Source organism: Calidris pugnax, unplaced genomic scaffold (assembly GCF_001431845.1).
Source record: "Calidris pugnax isolate Ruff unplaced genomic scaffold, ASM143184v1 scaffold32, whole genome shotgun sequence".
Taxonomy (NCBI): Eukaryota; Metazoa; Chordata; class Aves; order Charadriiformes; family Scolopacidae; genus Calidris; species Calidris pugnax.
In genome coordinates, this window is record NW_015090783.1 from 7255044 (window position 1) to 7278251 (window position 23208).

Here is a 23208-nt window from a genome sequence, read left to right on the forward strand (position 1 = left end):
CCCTTGAAGTTAAAAAAAAAAAAGCCACTGTCAAATGGCATCTCAATCTGTAGAGATGGTAAGCTACTATTAGGATTTTTTCTTTAAAAATCACCTCAATTTTTTATGGCTGGTTTTTGTACATCAAAGTACCAATTCTATCTCTTGCCTGACTCACTTAGGTAGGTAAAATTGGCATTCTTTTCACTCATAGGTACATTGATAAATATAGTGCATACCTTTGTATATACATTTAACTCTTATTTTTTCAGGTTAAAGCTCTTATAAAGTTGGAGGGGGTTTGCCTGTTAAAAAATTCTTCTGGAAGAAATATTCTTCATCTGATAATCTGATACTTTTTTACGTCCTATACCAAAAAAAGAAAAAGAAAAAAAATGCCTTGTGCAGCTGTTAACCTCTTGTTAGTTAAGAGCAGTTAAGTTTTTCTGACTGTGTACTTGACAATTTTTGTTTCTGATTTGGGCAGGGAAATAGGAAACAACAATAGAGCCTTATTACCTTGGTTGTTCCTGCAGAAGCAGAAGTACAATAAATTGTGTTGCCCGGTAGAGGGAGTGAAAGCATCACCGTTACAGGTAACGTAATCCTAGGTAAAGTATGGAATGGGGTTAATGAGCTCAGAGTTAAATTAGTTACTTAGTGTTAAACAACACTGGACAAACCGAGTATTCAACAACTTCTTGTAATGAATGATGAATTTTAGACATCGTTGCCTTTCATGTAAATATTGTGTGGAAATATTTACAGGAAGCAGAATAATAGTTAAATTAACTGGATATACTAACTTTAATCTGCTGTCCCTGCAAGCTTGTTTTGTCAGCTAATACAAATACTCTTCAACAGAGGCAATATTTTGTTCTTTAACTAACAAGACTTACTAATACCTTTTCATTATTGCTGTTAGTTGTCATGCATCAAAATCCATGAGTATCTTCCATATGAACTAAATGTCCTGTGTCTGTTTGCAAGTACATTTAACCATGTGAGGGTTGTTTCAGGAGAAACTTGGCATGTACAAATAAGTGCTATGTAAATATCTTACATAACTTTATTTTAAATCTAGACTGAATATCGCAACAAATGTGAGTTCTTGATTGGGATTGGTGTAAATCAAGAAGACAAAACTGTGGGTTGTCGTCTTGGCAAATATAAGGGTGGTACATGTGCTGTAGTGGAGCCATTTGATACTATTCACATTCCTGCTATTGCCAAAAAAGTAGTAAAAGCTTTCCAAGACTACATAAGGTGAGCACAAGTAAAATGAGTTATCCGTAAAGGTTTTGCTATCTTACTCAAAAATATTTATAAAATTATATATTATGAAAAGCTTAGTGTTTGTTCTGAGCTTTAAGACCTACCATATACCCGTCTCAATTTTCTGCCATTCTTTGACGTTTACGTCTCGTGCCTGGATCACTGGGTATTTTGCTCTTGCTCTTGCTCAGCTTTCTGAGGTGGAGGGACAGATACCAGCCAAACACAGCTTTGTTGCAAGCAGTGGGATGTAGAAGTCTACAATAAAAAGTGTCTGTTACTTGAGAGCTGCTTCCACTAACTGTAAAGAATACTCAGAAAAAGGCTTTTTTAAAGAGGAATTTGAATAACAAAGTTCATTTGCTTCCTTGGATGGGGAGAATAATCATCCTACAACAGGGGAAAAAAACAGAAGTTGTAAATTTAAACAACAATACTTTTTAGTAAATGGAGTGGTTTCTTTAAAAAGCGATTAAATCCTCAAAAATGGAAACCTCGGAAGGATCATGAAGATGGAAAGTTTGAACTTGGTATGAAGTACAGAAGCCAATGAAGGCATTATAAAAAGTTGTGTCATTCTCTGAATGCAGTGAGAAGCTGCCTCTATCCTATCTGTAATTTTGGATGGGTTAAAAAGGTGAGAAGTAGGGACAGATTAGTTTGCACTAGGAGATAGAGTCTGATCTATTCATCACTTTCTTTTTGTCTTTTTTCTTAATTAAGATATTGAAGTCATTCTTTTCTTGACAAATCAATGTAGCCTCTGTTTGTATTTAACATTTTTCATCACTTTGCATGATGAGCTGCTTTTGTTGCAATAAACTATTGAATGTTACGCAAAGCGTAGTTCTGTGTTAAGTAACTGAGCTTCTGGAAATTGCAGGTCCACTCCTTACTCCGTTTACAGCCCAGAAACCTACGAAGGTCACTGGAAACAGCTCACAGTCCGTACCAGCAGGAGTGGCCACATTATGGCAATTGCTTATTTTAATCCTCAGGTATTTAAATTGGTCTATAATGTGCAGCACAGCATGCAAAAGAAAGATAGAATAGTTAGTTGGTGTAGTTTACCTTGTGTTACTACTCTTTAGTCTGATCGATGCAAACAAAAAAGTAATTAATGTGCTTATAGAAGGCATGTGCTAAATCATATCTTTAAGTCACTAAGATGATTATTCTCCCTTCTTTCAAATAAAACCTTTAGAAATTAAGTAAAGAAGATCTGGCTGACCTGAAAGTCTCTCTGGCAAAATACTTCACAGAAGGGATGGGCAAGAGCAGTGGCGTTACTTCCCTCTACTTTGTGGAGGAAGGACAGAGGTGAGGGAGTTGACTTTGCTTTGGGGGACTTTGCAGGTGGCTGGATTTTTGGTGTTTACAGCAGAAAAGTAGGTAGCGCTACCACACCATAATTTTATCTATTTCATAAAAACAGCAGCAGGGTTCCTAATTAGTTGAACAGTTATTTACCTTTTCTGCAATCTTAAAGAGAAATTTGCCATCATCCTGTAGGATTCACTGGGCAAAGACAGGAGTTTCAGTGGGTGACCGCACTACTAGTTGCTGGCTGTCAAGCTGTAGAAGCGCTTACAGCAGTAGATGGATATTTATTACTATCAACAAGTAACTTCTGCCTCCTTTTTTTGATCTCCCCATCCTCTTCCACAGAGCACAAAGCTCACACCGTCTTCATCTAGGGACAATATTGGTCCTACTGGTTCCATCAGTGGAACAGTTGTACCCTGTAAGAAAACCATGGCCAAGATGATAGTCTCTAAAAGGATCCGATAACTGTTGGCCCACTATAAATTACTCCTCAGTCTGTAGTACAACAACTTTCAAGATAACTACATTTTGGGTAAAAACTGTAACAAACTTGTTAGTCATCTTTCTTTTTTTTCCTCTTTATTTTGCCTTCCCGTGCCTTGTCCCTTTTCCTCCCCAGGAAATCTCCCAATCTGGAAGACTTGCCTTTGGAGCACGTGGCTGGCGATAAGTACATATACGAAGAACTTCTTGGCCTAAAATTTAGAATTTCTCCTCATGCATTTTTTCAAGTAAGGATGATACAAAGTTGCTAATTTTACTGTATTTACATTAATGCCCTTAAGCTTGGCTAAAGCTGTGTAATTAGATGCTATATACCTCGCGATTTAATCTGTTACATACTTGGTGTGATTAAATACCTTTGAGTATTATGTTTGGCTGTAAAAACAGTGAATGAATGGGACACATTGAAGACAATTTTCATTTTCTTTTTACTAGTTCAGTATCACTTGCCTCCTGTGGAAGGGCAGCCTTTATGTATCCAGAACACGCACTATGTAGTTCAGGAATCTTTGTAAATAATTTTTGTTTGTTTTTCCAAAATTTATTTCTTCTTTCCCAACACTTTAAAGCCACAGCACGCAGCCTGTGTCATTGAAATAGGAAGGAAGTACATTTTACTAGAACATGGATAACAAAACATTGATTCTCAGAGAGAACTGATAGAGACTTCAGCAAGGAATGACGAGCTCTAAATACGTGCAAGTCTAGGTCAGTTATATGCGAAGTTGACTTATTTCTTAGAAACAAGAAAAAGAAAACATGCTTTCCTAAGACTCATTAAAACACATTTGCTGTTTGTGAAGAAGTTGACCTGTTTGACCCATGATTTCCCAGGTGAACACCCAAGCTGCAGAGGTTTTGTACACGGCCATCGGGGAGTGGGCGCAGCTGAGCCCAGAGAGCACCGTGCTCGACATCTGCTGCGGTACAGGAACCATCGGCATCTCTTTAGCAAAGGTGAGCGAGTAACTTCTCCCCCTGGATATAATCTACTTCTAACAGATGTAGATCTTTTGTTGTGCTTACAATGACAGAAAATACTGGATGTACTTGAAACACATATCTTATTTTTTTCAATTAATTTCTAATTAAACTGCTTGCAGCTGTTTTACCTAATTGTTATGAAAGCTTACCCTTGGGTCAAGCAGCCTAAACTATTTTGAAACTAACTCAGTCAAAAGAGGAAGTAGTTCTGTAGGATAGCCAAAATTCACTAGAATCTCTCCATTTAACTGATGAATAGCCAACATTTCTTATATAATTTTTAGAGTGGAGCTTGCTAGACCGTATAAGAAAGTCTGGCCCCACAAAAAGAGACAGACGCCAGCGAAGTGGAGTCTTGTCACACACAGGTGGGGATAAATAGTGTTCATCCCACAATTTCAGTCTAAGAAGTCCCCCTTTATTTGCACAGGTCCCTTCTCAGCTCTCTTTCTGGCTGCAAGGCAGTAATTCTCTGAGCAGGTACAATTCAGTGTTCATGTCTAGTAGTTCATTGCTGATGCTGTGAATAATGGTTAAATTTACATACCACAGACGGATCTTTTTCCTCTGATTCTATAGAAAGTAAAGAAGGTGATTGGAATTGAACTCTGCCAAGAAGCTGTGCAGGATGCCAAAGCAAACGCCCAGATGAATGGTTAGTTAAGCTGAAATGCTGAGGTGGTGGGTTGTTAAGAGGTGGTGTAGTTGTGTAGCCAGTTCCTCTCTACATTATCTAAGCAGCTTGGAATTACATGTTGTTGATAGTAATCTTGTCCATTTGAAACATTTAGTCTCTCTTGAAAACAAATACCACGTTAATCTCAGAGATCAATTTTCCCGTTGACTAACAGCCAGCTTTTTTTTTTTTTCTCCAAAAAATGAAACATTTTGGTGTGAAAGTTAGATGAGGCTACACTTACCCTCAGAAATAAAACATGAACAGTAGCTATTTTTTTGGTGAGGTTTTGCTTTGGTTCAGATAATGGAAGATGCTCAAGTTACTGTTGTTTAAAAGATCTGAGGTACCAGTGATTGTTTAAATGACACTGATTTCAGGGTAGATGAAACAATTTGTATTTTTTAAAACATAAGAACTAAATATCTAATTTGAATGCACTGAAAGATGCTTTGACTTGCTAAGTTCTCTGATAACATCTTTTCACTTTTTTATAGAACTGAGTAATATCGAATTTCATTGTGGGAAGGCTGAAGATATTGTTCCTTCCCTAATTAACATATTAGCTGCTCAGAACCCCATTACTATTGTAGATCCACCACGAGCAGGACTGCGTAAGTTTCCCTTCTCTTAAGTTTTGAGTCTGTTCTCCCAACTGGTGGTTGGTGGGGAACCTAAGGAAGCACCATGGGGATAAATTAAGCGGGAGACTTTGGGTGTAGGTGGCAGCAGGAGGGTACTGCAGTGGTTTGGTTCACACTGAGGTGTAGCCTGGCACGTTTCTGCGAGGCTGTTGATGTGCCCAGAGCTAGTGAACAGCTGTCTTGGTTCTCATCACCCAGATTCCAAGGTAATCCTTGCCATTAGAAGAGCTGAACATCTGAAGAAGCTTATCTATGTATCCTGCAATCCCAGAGCTGCCATGAATAACTTTGTGGAGTGAGTATTTCTTGCGTTATCTGAGTAAATACGCCCTTCTTGGGAAGGGGGACCATCCTTGGATTGTTATTCTTTAAGCTGTATTTCACCAGAAATAGCTGACAGCTGCCACACAGCAAGCTTGGAGCTGTATTGCCCGCTGTCCAAGTAGTAATGGAAGTACTAGGGGTGGTGAATAACTATCGTGGAGCTGAGTTTTGGGGAAGAGACGTCTTCTGTAGCAGAGTAGCAGCGATGAGCGGTGTACTCAAGTGTTGATGCCCTTCTTCCTCCCCTGTCCCATCAAGCCTTTGCCGGGCCCCTTCCAACAGAGTCAAAGGAGCCGCCTTCCGCCCCACCAAAGCGCTGGCCGTGGACCTCTTCCCTCAGACCAGGCACTGCGAGCTGCTCATCTTCTTCGAGAGGGTCGACTACTCCAACGGGAGCTCGGCTGAAGCGACACCTGATGCTGCTCAGGTCCCAGCAGCAGGGCCTGACGTGGATGGCACCGACCTGCCTCACGGTGACGGGAGCCAGGCCCCTTCTGTGCATCTAGAGCCCCCGTCTGAAGAGCAGGAATTGACTTAACTCCTGAGAGATGTTCTCCAGAACCTACTTTTGCTTGTTAACTTCTTCAGTAATGCTGTTTCTGTAACATCCTGGTAATAAATCTCTGTACAACAGAGCAGCTGCCAGGCTTCCGAGTTATTTCATCATTCCAGTTAAATTTCATTATGTAGTATTAGGCCGAATCCTGCTTTTTCTCCTCTTGCCCTCGGGGAAATTTAGGTGATGAAGTCATACATGCGGAGGTTGTGTTCTTTAAACATTTGAAACACAGCTTTCAGTACAGCGTTGCTCAACTCTTCAGATAGAGCTCTAGAGTCCTGTAGCCCAACTGAGGGGTTTTGATGTTGCAGTGACTACAAAGGCTTAACCTCAGCCTCCTGGAAAATAGTGATGGAAGAGCGGTGCCTAATTCAGTGGTTACTGAAGGATGAGAAAGCAACAGGAGCGTGAGCTCAGCTTACTCAGTGTCTGAGGTCACCACAGAAGTAAACTTGTGGACACAGTTTCTTTCTACCAAACCTCTGCCCTAGACCAAAGCCTCTTATCCCAGGTGTCTTCCCAGCCCTGCCCAGTCCAGCAGAGGAAGAGGCAGCTGTATTTACCGCAAGACAACAGCAACAACAACTTGACAACAAGGCCCAGCACCTCAGGCCCTGCCTCCAGCATGTGCACTGCCTGCAAAGACACACCTGGCTGAGCCTCCTGCCCTCACACCACTCGCTCTCCAGTCAGGATTCATCCATACTTCCACACGGATGCCCAGCATTAGTTTAAGGTAGTATGATCTGCACTACACAACAGGCATTAATGCTGACTGTTAGGAGGAATAGTCATTTTAAATCTTCTAAATCTCATGAAGTCACTGAGCAACGTACATTTAATAGGGACTTAAAAAAAACCAACAAAACCAAAAAATACTTATCACAGCAGTTCCCCTTTCTTTTCAACAGGCACCAAACCCAGCACCTTTGGGTTGTGTCACTTCCAACTGTGACATCAGTTAAGTAAAAATACAAATTCCAATTCAAGAAAAAGTTTCAATTTCACTCCATGCAAACATTCAATTCCTTACCAAAAAAGGTGATGAAACAAGTGCTTCCATATCCGATGAGCCTGTACTGATTTCATTTCTATTTAAAAATACCTAGAGGAATCAAGGAATAAAGTTCCTTTTTCTAAGTACGCTTAAACTATTAGAATACTGATCACACTGGAGCATTTTATAATATCAAACTTTATTGCTCAAAACTAATTGTCTGAAAAATACACATGTAGTACTCAAAGACCAAACACACAGGATTATATGATTGTGCAGAAAAAAAAGCAAGCAGAGGCTCAGTGAAAATGAGGCTTTATAGTTGTACCAATTCAGCACTGGCATCAAGCAACTGCACCCAAGGCAGCTCCTACAGCGACCACCCTCATCTACTTGGGCAACAGGAATGGGTTCTGTTCCGCCTGCTCACCGTCTCACACGTCACAATACTGTCACTGCTCCTCTGGGTTACCAACAGCGTGGCTCTGGCACCTCACAGCTCTCCCCATGCAAAGCCAGGAGGCTGTCACTTCCTGGATGTTACTCCAGAACCAAAGTACAGTCTAGAGAATTAATAAGATAAAATCATGATGCATTTAAATACTCGGATGTTACAGATGTATTTGTATAAAGCCCAACAGCGTCACAGGAAAGTGGAAGTTTTACATACGACAGTTAAGTTTATGCATAAGAGTCTTTCCAAACTTCTGAGTACCCAACTACTTCATCAGTTTCATTTAATAAATAGGTAAGAAAAAGCTGGATGACTGGTGTTTAAATAGGTAGCATCTGACTAGTCACTGGAAGTCACAGTAAGTTTTCCATCAGTACCATAAAGATTTGAATGCACACAAATTTAATCCTTAAAGTCAATATACCACACTTTTGTCGAGAAGCACATAATATGCAAAGCAAAAACTGTCTAATTCCCAAAGGATGGAACAGTTCTGAAAAATACACTCCATCCCCATAAAAATACCCATCCTCCTCTGGATACAGAAGGGATAAATAACAAATACCAGTGACAAAAGCAGCAGTTGTTTTATGCATTCATACAATCAAGATCTAAACCTTTACAGCCGATTACCTAGGAAACACACAAGAGTTACACGACAAGTTTAGGATACACCTTGAACCACACCGTAAGTGTTCATGCAGAAGCTGAAGTTAATGCAATGATCTATCCTCTATCACAGCAGCTCGTGCTCATGTGCAAATGCGAGACTGTTACACTCCAAACAATAGTAAACATTAAAACACAAGAATACTTCACAATGACAGAAACAGCAGTTAAGTTGTTTGTTCCAGCAGTTATTGCGCTATTTTCTGGACATCTCTCCAGATAAAGGCTGCAGCAAGGTCTAATACCATCTTTTTTTTTGTGTTTCTTTTTGTTTAGAATGCATAATAGACGTTCTAGGCTTTGGTTCACAATGAAATCTCTGGGTGTTTTAATTAAGGGCAACGGTCACCTTGTGATTCTGATGGTGGCAGACTGAGGTATAACAACAGCAATCTCTTAAAAAGAAGGGAAACCAATTTGGAAGCGAGGCATCTGTGGGTATCCTGCAGGTGACCTGCAAACACCTTGACATTCTGATTTCAGAAAAATAAAGAGATCTACAGGGGTGATTTGTCTTTTACAAGTGCCGTCCAAGTACGGATCTTTCTGCTGAAAACACGTGAGCTGAAGTCAAGCCTACCGGGGAGAGGAACGCGTTCAGGCAAAGGAGATACAAGCCCTGTCCTTATGAGAAGAAAACACAAGAAAAAAACCAACAAGAAGAGAGACAAGCAGCATTCACTGCTTGTCACTACTGCACCGGTTGTATATACCCTTCAAAAGATGGAGATTTATTAAAGCTATACAAAAAAAAGCAGAGGCAGTGGTTTTTTTTTTTTGTTTTTCTTATTTTTTGTTTTAAGATAGGCCACTTCTTTAAATAATAGTTTATGTAGAGTCTTCCAACTACCCGTATCCTGTTACTACAGGATTACAACTCATGGAACTGAAAAGCTAAATATAATAATAAAAAAAAAATGGGTGAATTCATATTTGCGGAGACCTCTGAGCGTATCACTCCAACACAGAAACAGGTGAGACTCCAAGGCTCCTCCTGTTTAACCTCTAACATTATATGCATCATACGAGAGAACATTAGTTCAAATATTTCCAAAACAATGGGCGATATTAAAAGGAGGTCTTACAATACTGATGCCAATATTGTTAAAATCCAGTAGGCACTAAATTCAATATACTGCAGCACTATGTGTAACATGGTAGAAAAAAACAACAAAAAACACAACACACAACCAAAAAGGCCCCCAAAGAACCCCCAGTAAACGACCCCTGGAGCCTGACCAGTCACCCAGGAGGAGCCAGACCCAGGGACCAGTGCTCCCACCTCAGCCCCAGCCTTCCCTGGAGCCGCCGGGAGCCCTGCCTCTTCCAAGGGTTGTTTTATAATAGTTGCATATTTGCCATTTGCTTATTCATCAGTATATCCTGTTATGGTCTCATTCTACTCATTACACTATGTCATATTCCAACTCTACATTCTAGTTTTCATCGCAGAACTTACACTTTTTCTTTAAAAGCTAAAAATGTCATTAAAACAAAAGTAAAACCAAAAACTTCTTAAAAAAACCTAAATTGCTGCAGTTATTTCAGATTTCTCAGGGTTGTGTTGGTTTTGTTTGGTTTTTTTTTAAAAAAGTCTTTGCATTTGTGATGCAAGTTAATTAAGACTTAATTAATCAAGTCAGATGTAGTCTGACTCCAAACAAGTGAGAAATTGTTTTATTGCTGGGAGAAGGGAGTGGAAGGTCTTTCATCACCTCATTGGCAGAATATTTTCAGAGACCATCAACCATCATCAGCTGCGTTTTGGCTCCAAGCTTTGAAAACAGCCTTTCAAGCTACAGTTTTCGTTTTAATCAAATAAATAGGGCCATATTTCCCCCCCCTTTCTACTGATCTGTAAACTAACACAGGCTCGTTTCAATTAAAATAAAGCCCAATGATTTTGCATATCCAGCCTGTTGCTCTTAACACTACCAGGTACACTTGTTCTTTTCAAGTAATCAAAGAAACCTCTGCATCCTGTGATCTGGAATCACGGACCTGGCAGGAGACAAAAAACAAACCAGAACAAAAGAAACAGCGTTACTGGCCTAATCCTATGGCATTAGGAACGTTGCTCATCACTTTCATGTATTTGTCACCAAAGTGTCTTATCAGTGCATATTATTATGTGCTGAAATGCAACAAAACTTTTCACAAAAATAGTTTTAGGCATGTTCATACAAGAAGATGTACATATATTTCTTTTACATATACATATATATGAATGTGTATATATATATAATATCAGCTTCAACCTGTACATAGATATTCTGAATTTCATCCTTAAAACGCATCCATTTGGGACACCATGGATGGCTTTCCAGGAAAAAGTGCTTGTTTGAGTTGATCCTGTGTGAACATGCCTGTCCTCTGTGCATTTGCCCAAGTAGAGATCTTTATGATCAATCCTTTAAACGTACATATCTCAGAGGTATTAAAAACAAAAAAAAAGAAAAGAAAAAAGTAGGAAAAAGTAATATTGCCCTGATGATGCAAAAAGAACAATGCATAACTGAAGCAGCTTGGATTTTAAAAGTTATCTTGCATTCTGCAGCAAACAATTTTTAAATAATTGTTGAAAATCTAGTTCCTCCATTTGTGTTATTGCTCCCCACTCGTGAGTTCTCTCGTTACACGTCGACGGTGCACAGAGGCTCGCTGCCGGGCTGAGCCGACTCCACTATGGTCATCTTGGGCTTCTTTCGGGTTTCCTCCTAAAGAACATGAAACAAACCCCACCACGTGGTCATAGAGAGACTAGAACAACAACACAAATTTCAAAAATTTTGACCAATTTCAGTCAAATTGATGCGTCAACCTTTGTGAAAGGCTACCCTCGTTCCAAGGGTAGAAATAAATTTACTGAAGTGAATAAAATTAAATAAGGATGAAAATCTCTCTAAAGGTAGCCCCCTCACCCCCTCAATATAAAGTTTGCAATTTTAGTAATCAGCAAGCCTGACCGTGGCATTCTTCCTGTTTACAAATACAAAAGAGCATGTACTCACTCTTTCTTGTGCCAGTTTTTTCATTTCTTCCTGTAACTTGTTCAGGATGTGCAGATTTGGCTTGTTCTTTTTGGCATACTGCTGAAGCTCTATCACACTTTTATCGGAGGTTTCCTGTTTGACAGAACCACAAGGAAAAAGATATGAGGTTTTGATAAAAAAATAAATTAAAATACAAGGAGCAGAAGTTTAATCGGCAATAGTCGTAATTCCTTAAGCAATAACATGTATTTACATGAGTTGAATATTAAATGAATGACTGTCAATGACAGCACTCATCTTACGGCCCGGCAGTAGCAAAGGTATGAGGATCAGCTCAGAAGAACTGGGCATTGCCCATGAAGCACACACTGACTTTACCAGGACAGAGAACACCGTTATTACACCAAAAATAGATACTATTAATGCTTTCTTGTAACTACATTTAAAAAAACCCCACAACCCAGAAAAATACAAAGCAGAAATACAATCACAAGGTAAGTTACAATCAAACAAAATAATGTTCACCTGTTTAACCATCTTGCTACTCTCTCTACCATACATACGCAAAAGAGAGCCCCAGTTTTTCACATGTGGATGCAGTAGCTGCAGGATTTTCTGAGAAGCTAATTGTTTCCCCACTCTCTTATTTTTGCCTGTAGAAATAATCATGAAAAGGTGTCAACACTGGCACATTAGGTAAGGAGATGAACACCAATATTTAGTTGCATTATACAAAACAGAGATACCAGAGAAGAGCAGAGTAAGCATCTAACAAGCACCTACAGGATGGACAAAGGAGAGCAGGAGAAGAGGAAGACACCATCATTGGCCACACCAAGCCCTGTACTTACACCAGCCTCGCACCGTGTGCTTCCCACAAGTCATGACGTATTCGCTCTTCTGATTTTTACCAGGAATCACTTCAAACTTTATGGATGTATCACCCATTCCATGGTTTCTTAAGCACAAAGAAAATCAATATCATATAATAAGTAAAATTACAGACAACTGAAGTCGTTGCAATTATCTTTGACAGTCATTGCAATGGAATTAGATACATTCGTAATACATTTTAAAGACCTTAATTATAAAGATTTCTTTTTTTTAGATCAGTAACTTGACTTAACGGGAAGCAAGCCTGTATCAAGGAGAAACAAATATATTTCTACATCCACAACTAAATCCTAATCTCAGAATACAGGAGGCAAACAGCAAATATGAATTAAAGGAAGATACAGCATGAACCAGTTCAGTCCATCTCCTACAGCCAGAGTGAGCACAGGAGCGTGGCCAGCCCACGGGGTCCAGGTCAGTGACAAACACCGTGGGCACCAGTCACCAAACAAACCATGTCCCCGACCCACACACCTGGACACAGCACCATTTGCTCCTTATGCCACAGCCTTACCTTTTAAGGCACTCGTGGAGAATCTGATATGGAGACAAGAGTCCAGCTTTACTGGTGAGTTCATATACCCGTGAGTCCTCAATACTGATATGGTTGAAATACTACAAAGGAAGCGAAAAGGGTTATTGGGCTTTTGTGCAAGTAAGACCTTAATGCTGTTCTTAACCCTCATTTCTCCTTTGCAACATCAAAAAAATTCTGTTACTCTGCTTAATACTTATTTTAAAATCCATAATGGAGGCATTTACCAACATCATTTTCATTGGTATTTCTGAAACCGAAGGTGTCATGGTTTTAGAAACAGACCCCAACAACGACAGCCAGCAAGTGTTCAGTACCTCAAGTTCTTCACTGTCTTTGGGCTTCTCCTCAGAGGTCTGTTTAACAAAGTCGGGAATAAGAATTTCCAGTGTAGCACGAGCTGCAGAAAATGATTAAACACCTTGATTATGTTTATTTTAAACAGTGACTGTAAAACCAGCCAAACAAAGCACCCCTTAAGCCTCACATCTCTCCTAGAAACATCCACTCATATTAGAGAGCACCTCTACAAATAAGACATGCATCTTCTTTAAGAAGTATATTCACTTGCACTTTACAGGAAAAAAAACTCTACTTGTTCAAGTTGATAATGAAAGTCTCACAACTAAATAACTAAGAAGAAACTGCTTTTTGCAAATATCTATGAAAGAAAAAAGATAATCAAGTGTCATTTTAACAGTGACGTAGAGACCTTAGGACCTAAAATTAAACAGTTGTTACAAGATAAGCCCTAGTATCGTATCACTAGGGCACTCAGAACCCTAGGACTGTCCAAAAGGCACAGCCAGTATTGCTTAAACTGTCACAGAAAAATACCTTTTTTCCATGCACAAAGAATTGTGGGCTGGCTTTTGGTGGCACAGCTGCGCTGACATATTTCACAAGTGCAGAAAGTACCACAAGTACATTATACATTTTTACATGCAGAGAAGTTGTTTTTTCTTGATCCTTGTGCTAAAGACATTTAAATCTGGAGCTCAATAAGAAGTTCTAATGTGCCAGACAGATTCTCATCTAGATCTTAACTATTTGCATATTTATCAGACTTACACAATTAGAACTAATTAATGAAGACAAGTAGTTGGAAATCAATAATCAGTTTAGTGCAATTGTTTTATCATCAGAAAGAAAACCAAACCAAACAAAAATCTTGAGGGGTGGGGTTATCTGCACACCAGGTGTTTATACAGCAGGTGACAGTATGAATATAAACCCCCCAACATGTTCTTACTGGTCTGATCATTAAAGACAGACTTTATGGGTACTGAGTATACATCAATAGCTTACATGTAATCTGGTATCTGAAATTTCTTCATGGTTTTCTGTCCCAGTACATTGTTGAATTTAGGGTCGTTAGAAAAGCCTCTGCAACAGTATTTATTGCTTTCACCAAAAAGCCAAGAATGTACCTTTTTTGACTATTAACAAAACAATTCCTATTTATTATAGCAAATATGTCATCTTCATCAGAAGTGACAACAGAAACAATTCAGCAGTTGGTATTAAGAAAAAACCCAAATGTTACCAGCTTTATTCTTGGCAAGTTTTTTGCTGCTGGCAGTTCCTGCCCCATATGTTACTCCATCAATTATCACCGAGGCTCCAAAAGGTTCACTTGGGTTCTCTGGAAATGGAGGAGAAAAAGAAAGCTTTTCAGAACTCTCAATGTAAAATACTCGTCATGAACATGAAACACCACCGTCATCAAGATTTGTTTTATGTTTCATTTCAACTTCAAGAGGATGGAAATTGTTTATTCTTCAGGAAGACTGAAGAATTGATTATTGAATTGATACCAGAAACTAACAGAGTCTTCCACAAACAAAGACTTACCGCCACGTACTTCATGCTTCCAAATGAAGAACATTTTACATTTTAAGAGATCATTTGTAATCTGCCAGAATTCAAATGTTAATTCCAAAGTTTTTGCATCACTCACACAGCATAAATACAAGAGCTACACATTCTGATAATGAAAATTCAGTTACATTATATAATCCATATATAGCAATACCATAACTCTGAATAATTATAGATTCCACACTAAACTAAGATGCATTAGCTACACTAAGATATATTTTTTTTTCCCAATTGGAAGAAAACCAGAACAGAATAAAACCACAAGAATATCACAAATTACTGCAGCTTTAGAGAGGGTACATATGCGTCTGCAGAAATCTGTCAAATTCTTCAGCTTCATAATTGAAGGCCTACAAGTTTCTCTTCAGAAACTATTTGGGTTTAGCATTTAACTTTTTTTTTTCAGGATTCTGATGATTCAGTGAAACAATGCATGCCTTATAATTGGATTTTCTAGACAACAGTGACAAAAAATTAGCAAATATTAATTGTACAAAATCCACAAACTGTAATTGCCTGTATTTCATGGATGTGTCCATTTAGATGCAAATGAGTTACATCCATTTTCACTTAGGCACAGTTTTCCAAGTGAAAAGCCATACTGTTATTTTAAATCCAAGACTGCTCTTATCCTCAAGAGCCACATTTAAGATAAAGAAAACACTTCCTACCTAGAATATGACTCACAAAAGACTTTCACAACATCCCCTTGGAAAACTGTCCTCTTTTTTTTTTAAATATCCAAACCTGTGATAAGGCCTTCAAAAGAACATGTGGTTGATTAAGAAAAGACTTAACAGACTTACCACATTCAAAGAAATTGTAAACAGGGCGAACCTTTAGGACTCGTTGCATATATTCATGCAGTATGCAAACTTCAGATTTCCCATTGGGATTAATGACAAATTCTACAAAAAAAGAGAGTGGGAGGGGAAGACAGCTGAGCAGTTCCAGTCTTCAACAGACAATTTCTACTACAAATACATAAATGACAAGCTATAAGGGATAAGGGCCTGCTCAAGTTAAATACAATGGCATTGAATCAGACATGGGTAATTCTGAACTCAGGTTAGGTTGTTTCACTGTGGCTCTAAACCTGGAATTTAAGATAAAGCCTATTACCTAAAAACTCAGCTGCACCTCCCTGTAATGGGGAATGGTCGATGTGCAGCTCATAAGCTTTAATTCTGCTAAAGGGAAGAAACCCAGAAACATGGCAGTGTACAAAACAAGAACAAACCCCAAATCACAGGCCTATGGACATTTTAAATACCAAAGTGCAGTTAAACATAATACTCTGGCTACACAGCCAATACAGGTAAGAGCTAATTTGCCCAGCTTCTCATTAGACATGATAACCGCTCCTCACACTGTACACACAGTTCTTTAACTGCTTCTGTCAAACTGCTTTAATATTCTAATTGTAGGTTTTAATTTAGATCAATCTGGCATCTGTCCCTAATTTAGGGCCAATTAGAACTGGCATAGAACTGAGAAGGCAGTAACACTGAGTGATGAGGCAGGAGGGTTTTCAGTAACAACCAACAGTAACAAGTAGCTGAAGATAGTAACAAGTTACCAGGACTGCAACCTTCAAAAAATTCTTAATTGTAGGTTCTAATTTAGATCAATCTGGCATCTGTCCCTACTTTAGGGCCAATTAGAACTGGCACAGAACTGAGAAGGCAGTAGCACTGAGGGATGAGGCAGGAGGGTTTTTAGTAACAACCAACAGTAACAAGTAGCTGAAGATTTAGGGCCAATTAGAACTGGCATAGAACTGAGAAGGCAGTAACACTGAGTGATGAGGCAGGAGGGTTTTCAGTAACAACCAACAGTAACAAGTAGCTGAAGATAGTAACAAGTTACCAGGACTGCAACCTTCAAAAAAATCGTTTCATTTAGGGATTATTCTTTTTAACAGGAAGGGTATTGACAGTATTTTTCCTTTCTATGTACTATGATGGATCCACAAACACAGAATTCTAGTACAAGAAGAGAGTTAGAACTGCAATTAGTCTGTGACACAGACTATTTGAACTCCAGGTAGGCAAACTAACCTTCGGACTTATTAGTTTTTTTCTTTTTTCAATCAAGCTTAGAACTGCAATTAGTCTGTGATACAGAATATTTGAACTCCAGGTAGGCAAACTAACCTTTCTTTGTAGGTGCATCTTGCACTGACAAGGTAATGAGTTTCTGATTGGCAGGCAGAATTGGCCGCTCCGACTCTGCCTGCTTCCGCTTCATCTCACGATTGAACTGCCGTCTCTCAGCCCAGGTTCTGAATTTCTTTACGGTAACTTGTTCAAAATCAAAACGCTTTTCAAGATAGCATCTAAAATCTTCCAGATCTAAGAAACACAAGCAAGTTACTCTCTCTACCATTAAGCAAGCATTAAGTTCATTATTTCCACTGTTTTAAACATAATTATTTTTTTAAGACTAGGACCAAAATTAGTGGCTTTATTTCACATACTCAAGGTTAAGATGTTATTTTATACTAACAGAACTAATTACAAGTTTTCTGTTACTGGGTCAAATGCAAAACATTCATGCAAACTGGAAAACAAAACCAAAAGAACATTTTATTCTGTCACTTGAAGATTTTACTAAGCCCTAACCGTTCCTGCAAACTGGAAAACAAAACCAAAAAAAGAACATTTTATTCTGTCACTTGAAGATTTTACTAAGCCCTAACCAGCACAATACCCAACACAATTTGTAACAAACCAATAGTAATTGTTCTACTTAATCACCTATTGACATTTCATTCATTAAAGCAAGGTATACAGGGAGTAACAGGGGTTATGCCATAAGCCATAGTTTCCCGAAGCCAAAACTGACTATTGCTGCCTAGTCATTAAACAGCATCCCATGAAACGCTATCTAAGGATGCTCCATGAGTACCTGCTAGCCTCTAAACAGAATTTAACACATTCATTTTCACATACAGAGTACTAAAAGACTGCCCCTCCCCTTGAAGTACAGCTGCTTCTCCCTTTATAGGATATTTCTGCAGATATAATCAGCAAAAATAGGGAGTAGTATCCCAAGACGTAAACAAGCAAAAGCAAGCTGCTGGCATTGTTTCCTTCCACAAGAAATTCCAAATGCAAGTCACACTTATACTTGATCACTCAGTATTTTTTTCAGTAGTACAGAACAGATCCTATTTAAAGACAGAGATAGACAGGTGAACTTCACGGAGAAAATAAGCGCTTACTAGTTTTAGTTTTGCTGCTAAATATTAATGATTTTTTAAAAAGTCTTTTGGCATGGTTTCCAGACTGAACAGGACATAGGTAATGACAAGTTTTATGTTTAAACTCTACAAATCAGACTGAACAGGAACATAGGTAATGACAATGACAAGTTTTATGTTTAAACTCTACAAAAGTAAGCAGTAGCCTACAACCTGTACCAGTATTCTGAGCAGCAGAAATTTACGTGGGTGACACTCTCAGGTCCCCAGTTGTGGTAAGCAACACATGAGCTTTTTAAGTTCCTCTAAGTTTGGTGGTGATTTTGGTATGACATATTTAAGCTTTATGTAATAGCTATCAGACCTGCACAAATAAAATAATGAAGCCCCATACCCCTCTGCATGAGTGCAATTATATTTGCATAACTTATTCTGCCAGACTTGTGCAAATAAACAAATCTAGTTTTACTGCACCATTTATCTTGTAGAGATCATACTGAAACAGACACAATTCAGCCAGAGACTGCATAGAAAAGCCTATTTCAAGAAGTCACACAAACATACTTGACAACTGCAATTTATATGTACACATTGACTTAATTGATTCTTAAACTGAGATAAAGTCTATGGGACTAAACTTCCAAAATTTTCACATTTTTGTGTGTAAAACCTTCACATGTGCACTCTCAAGTCTTCAGCAAAAATCTCCACTGTATGTTTCTCTTCCTGTTAAAAAAATCAAAACACCTTTCTGAAACTGGATCTACTTCTTCAGATCTCTGCATATGAAAAACTGCAGGAAGCATCAGGCTTTTGATCTTGGGAAGATATTATTCAGTTGTCAAGTCTGGAATAAAGCATATTTATCCCAAAGGCTGTTATCCCAACTGTAGCCAAGAAAAGACACAGCTTTCCATACATACCTACAGATTCATCTTTACATACTTCAACTTTGGCCTTAACTTGTCCTAAGGCTCCTTGTGCTGCATCTCCCCCTGAGGGGTCTTTGTCATCTAAAGGCCCAGAATCAGCAGCAGTAGAGTCCGGTTCCTCTGTTTGGCAATCCAGCTCGGAAGATTTATCTAGATGCTTTACAGGTGACACTTCCCCATTTGGGGTTATGTCATTGTTTTGTTCCCTTTCCTCATTTTCCTTCATTTTTTTGTAATGCAAGCAGGGAATGCTACTGAGGGGAGGATCATGTTTCTGCAAATATAAAATAATACAGAAGGTTTCAGTACCTTAAGGTCACCAAAAACAAAACTCAAAACCAAAAGATGTGAACAAGATGGAAGTTATTTTTATTTAGTTGAGGGTCCAGAGTCTCTTTGGCTTATTCTACTCAAGATCTGAGTACACCCACTGCTACGGTATCTTGGCACCATCTAACACTGACACTAACCTTCAAGCGTGTCTGCTGGTTTAGATCCAAATTATATCTTGTTCAATTACAGGCAAATACTACATGCTATCATAGAATCCACTGAGCTCTCTTGGGGTTTAATAAATGCAATTTCTACAAATTCCTTGGATTCAGGAACATCACGTGCTTACTTCGTACATGTGGACCATAAGCCACAGCTCAGGCTAGTTTACAGTTGCAAATAAGAGATCTAAATACATTTCATGGTGGAATAACACCAACTTTTTTAGCCACATGCTAGAACAATGAAGGCACCAAACAAGACCATCTCATTCACTTTAACCACCCAAACTCATCGGAAAAATGGAAAACTAAAACACCATAAGAAAAATCATACCATGTTTTCAGGAACAGAGGAGTTATTTTGCAAGTACCTTAAATCTAAGGCTGGAAAGAAGCCAAATAAAGTAGAAAAATATTGAACTGTTGAGGAATATATCTGATTCTTAAATCTCAGTAAGTATTTAAGTAACTGACAGCTCTCACCCTTATGCTTCCTGTTCCCAAGAAGTAAGGTCTAGACCAGGTAACAACTCTAGATTCTCTGTGCAGATAAACAGGAATGCCTGAGTTATGGAATGTCATGATCCATCCATCTGGCAAAGGTTCTGTAGGAGGGCGGCCACGACCTTTAAAGCAAAGACTCACTTTCAACTTGGATAGACAGCTTAGAAGAACAGAAAAAGAACTAACATTTTTATTTTTATTGCTTTTTCTGTCTCAAAGGATAAAATGACTCTGAAACAAGACTAAAGGAGTTCTGTAGAAAGATTTTGGTTTGCTTTAATAAAATAAATATGCTTCTAATCCACATTAAGTCCTGCAAAATTAGATTCCGTTACGTTTTCAACTGAAAAGCAATAGTAGCACTAATTTTTATTCAGACTTATTTGTACATTTCACCAATGAATTTTCTCTGGTTTATTCTGGAATATAGTGAAGCTGTAAGATACTCCCCTAGAGCACATTCAAATTTTAATTCAGACTATTTTCAGTTATGTTCTTCTGGATTGGTTCACATTCTCAGTTCTTCTTTATTAGTAGGTTTGAAACACTTACATTATGAAACTTGATAAAATAAGTGACTTACTTTCTTTATGATTTCTTTTCCTAGGATGCATGCATAAAGACTTCACATACAGCATTTTCATATTAGTAGGTTTGAAACACTTATTTTATCAAGTTTCATAATGTAAGTGTCTTTCTTTATGATTTCTTTTCCTAGGATGCATGCATAAAGACTTCACATACAGCATTTTCAACAACAGAAGTTATACAGCTAAAGTAGGAAGAAGTTCACAATGACCACAAACAGTCTGCAGCAGTTTTGCAGTACTGAAGGCAAAAGATAAGATCATCCTCATTCACAGCTGCACCACCGAGTTAGTGTTCTTCATAATCTTTCACAAATCCACACACTAAAATAGACTCTCGTTACATACAACATATGAAGATCAAGAGCACTACCAAAAAAAAAAAAATCAACTTCACTGTTGAGGGGGATGAAAAAAAACATATCCTAGTAAGAAGCCTTAAAACAATACAATTCTGTAACATTAACTATTTGACAAGAATTGCTTTTCTAAACTTTGCTTGCTGATATACTTTTGTCCTATAGATATAAGCCATGCAAACCCCCCCCATATTTAGTGAACTTTAACTTACTTTTAAGTACAGTTTTAATTTTGGTGATCATTGGCTGCACACTTGTTTCTCCATCAGACTGGTGATCACTTTCACCACCATATTTCTCATTTTCTAGTCTCCTCGTTTTAGGTGCTCGAAGACCCTCTTCCAGCAGAGCATCCACATCATTATCAAAGTCATCCTGAAAGAGAATTCATGAGACACCATCCTTCTGGGGCTACTAACCTCCCTTTCCCCTTGCAAAGAAAAAGTAGACATTTTCTCTATGTACTTCCATACAGAAACTAGAAATTTCCAATGATCCCAGTAAAAAGACTGAAAAATAAGAAAATAAGTTTTCATAAGTGAGAACTGATATTTTTCATTATAAGATGAGCTGCAATTGTGTAAGAAATCTTTTAAATGTTATGTTTGAACCAGACTATAGAAGCTGACACACAACTCAGAAGTTTGACCAACATAATTTACAAGTGTTTTCAGCCAAAGTTCTGTCTCAAAATTCTGCATTTCTTTACTCAAGTACTGCACATTTGTAGAACTGTTTCAGTGAACATCTCTACATATTTTTTTCTAGCACTTGGAAACCTCTTGCCCACCTAAAACCTGGGGATTTACTTACCTCATATGAGTAATTCAAGGTTTCTTCATCCACTTTATCTCTTTGAACGATTGCTTTAGATGTGAACCCTCCTCCTTCTTCATCTATTTCCATCAAATTGTCGGTAAAGTCTTCTAGCTCATCCAGAACAGCATATTCCACTCTCTTTTCCTGATCAATATCATTTTCATCATCCTTCTTGTCATCATTTTCACCCCCTACTCCTACAGCTTTACCATTACTACCACCAAAAGGACAAACATGCAAATCCCCGTTTACATTATTAATACCAAAATCTGTATCTGCCTTATAATCCTGCTCCACTCCAGTGTACAGAACTTTCCTATCTTTACTTTTGCAGCTTTCTGTAAAGCTAACACTTATCTTTACATCTTTAAGTAACTTAAGATCTGGGGTGAACTTGCGAACTGAAGGTGCATGACGAGCAGTTCTTGGGCTTTGGTCACTATTGTTAGGATCTATTATAAGACGACTTTTGTAGCAGGCAGATCCCTTTGTGAGAAGCTGTGTTCTGCAGATACTGTGCGTGTCCCCAGCAGGGGTATCTGACTGTCCATCACCACCAGAGCCAACGTCCATTACCTCTGCGTCACTGGACGTTTGCAGGGGAGGTGGTGGAGGCTGTTCGTTAGGCGGCAGAGGTGGGGGACAAGTATGATTCTCCACATTCATTTCTCTTGCAGGTTCTTTAGGGAGGGGTGGTACATTTTCATATTTCTCCATTTTTAAAACTACTGTTTTCAAAAAAACAACAATGCTTTAATAAATGTTTATATCTATATTCCTAACATGCATGAGTCCATCAAGATTGGTTTATCATGTTCTATTCAATATGCAACACTGATGATTCAGTTAAGCTGACTACATTGTTCTTTTCATTAATGTAGACAGCTTTCAGAATCACTGTCTCAATTATTGGAAATCACAATGCATTCAGCTTAAATAGCTGAAGACTAAGAGTGCATCTTCATTGGACAAGCAGGTCTCCCTTTCTTCTTTCAACCTACAAGAAGAAAAAAAAAAAAGAGAAATCTTTGTCACAGAAAAAAACCCACAAACCAGAAATAGCATCCCAGGCAAAAATGGGAAAATGTCACTCCTTCCGGTTTAAGTTGCAAGTAAAAGTGACATTTTTACAGTGACAGAAGCAGGGTATCTTAATAATCTTTTGAATGGGGCTGAAATTAGATTGGTTTTACTGCTCAGTCTCTCTACTAGCTCAAGAAATTGCTTACACGTAGTTCCCTGGACAATTTCTTGACTATCCCTGCTTGGTAACCAGGCATGGCATTAAGGACTAAACTAAAAACCATGCCTTTGGGGGAGCTTCTCCCATTATTTAAAATATTCGAGCCATACTTACCCACACAGCAGAAAGGATAACTAGCTTACAGTTAAAGACAATCTGCAACACCAACAAGATTTTAACAACTATCATCTTGTAAGATGCAAAGTTTCTTGAAAGTTTAAGTTATTAGATACTTTTGAAATCTCATGGGAAGTTTTAACAGGAAATCCCATAACTTACTAAAAACTCACACCAAATGACTCTCTAAATAACTAGATATGAGACATGTGATCTTATAACAAATATATAATCTCATAACAGTGTGGAATATA

The 23208-nt window shown here is 38.3% G+C and overlaps 2 protein-coding genes across 3 annotated transcripts in view; one reads left to right on the plus strand and one right to left on the minus strand.

The window, feature by feature from the left end:
* Positions 1–6360, plus strand: part of TRMT2A (tRNA methyltransferase 2 homolog A) — a 13759-nt gene extending 7399 nt beyond the window's left edge. The window contains exons 2-11 of one of the 2 annotated variants that reach the window (XM_014961736.1): positions 467–575; positions 1064–1245; positions 2138–2252; positions 2459–2574; positions 3200–3311; positions 3919–4041; positions 4648–4723; positions 5242–5358; positions 5587–5683; positions 5971–6360. In XM_014961736.1, coding sequence (XP_014817222.1) covers positions 467–575; positions 1064–1245; positions 2138–2252; positions 2459–2574; positions 3200–3311; positions 3919–4041; positions 4648–4723; positions 5242–5358; positions 5587–5683; positions 5971–6250 — 1327 coding nt within the window. In that variant the 3' untranslated portion in view covers positions 6251–6360. The remainder of the gene's footprint in view (positions 1–466; positions 576–1063; positions 1246–2137; positions 2253–2458; positions 2575–3199; positions 3312–3918; positions 4042–4647; positions 4724–5241; positions 5359–5586; positions 5684–5970) is intronic. The other variant, XM_014961743.1, reaches the window with a different exon arrangement.
* Positions 6361–7447: 1087 nt separating this feature from the next.
* DGCR8 (DGCR8 microprocessor complex subunit) overlaps positions 7448–23208 on the minus strand; it is a 20793-nt gene continuing 5032 nt past the window's right edge. Inside the window, exons 2-14 of the mRNA XM_014961725.1 lie at positions 21589–22591; positions 20988–21150; positions 19809–19951; positions 18823–19105; positions 16851–17048; positions 15501–15602; positions 14360–14458; positions 13131–13213; positions 12793–12893; positions 12236–12342; positions 11910–12037; positions 11403–11516; positions 7448–11108 (exon numbers count right to left, since the gene is read on the minus strand). Of these exons, the coding sequence (XP_014817211.1) occupies positions 11025–11108; positions 11403–11516; positions 11910–12037; positions 12236–12342; positions 12793–12893; positions 13131–13213; positions 14360–14458; positions 15501–15602; positions 16851–17048; positions 18823–19105; positions 19809–19951; positions 20988–21150; positions 21589–22311 (2328 nt within the window). The 5' untranslated portion in view covers positions 22312–22591 and the 3' untranslated portion in view covers positions 7448–11024. The remainder of the gene's footprint in view (positions 11109–11402; positions 11517–11909; positions 12038–12235; positions 12343–12792; positions 12894–13130; positions 13214–14359; positions 14459–15500; positions 15603–16850; positions 17049–18822; positions 19106–19808; positions 19952–20987; positions 21151–21588; positions 22592–23208) is intronic.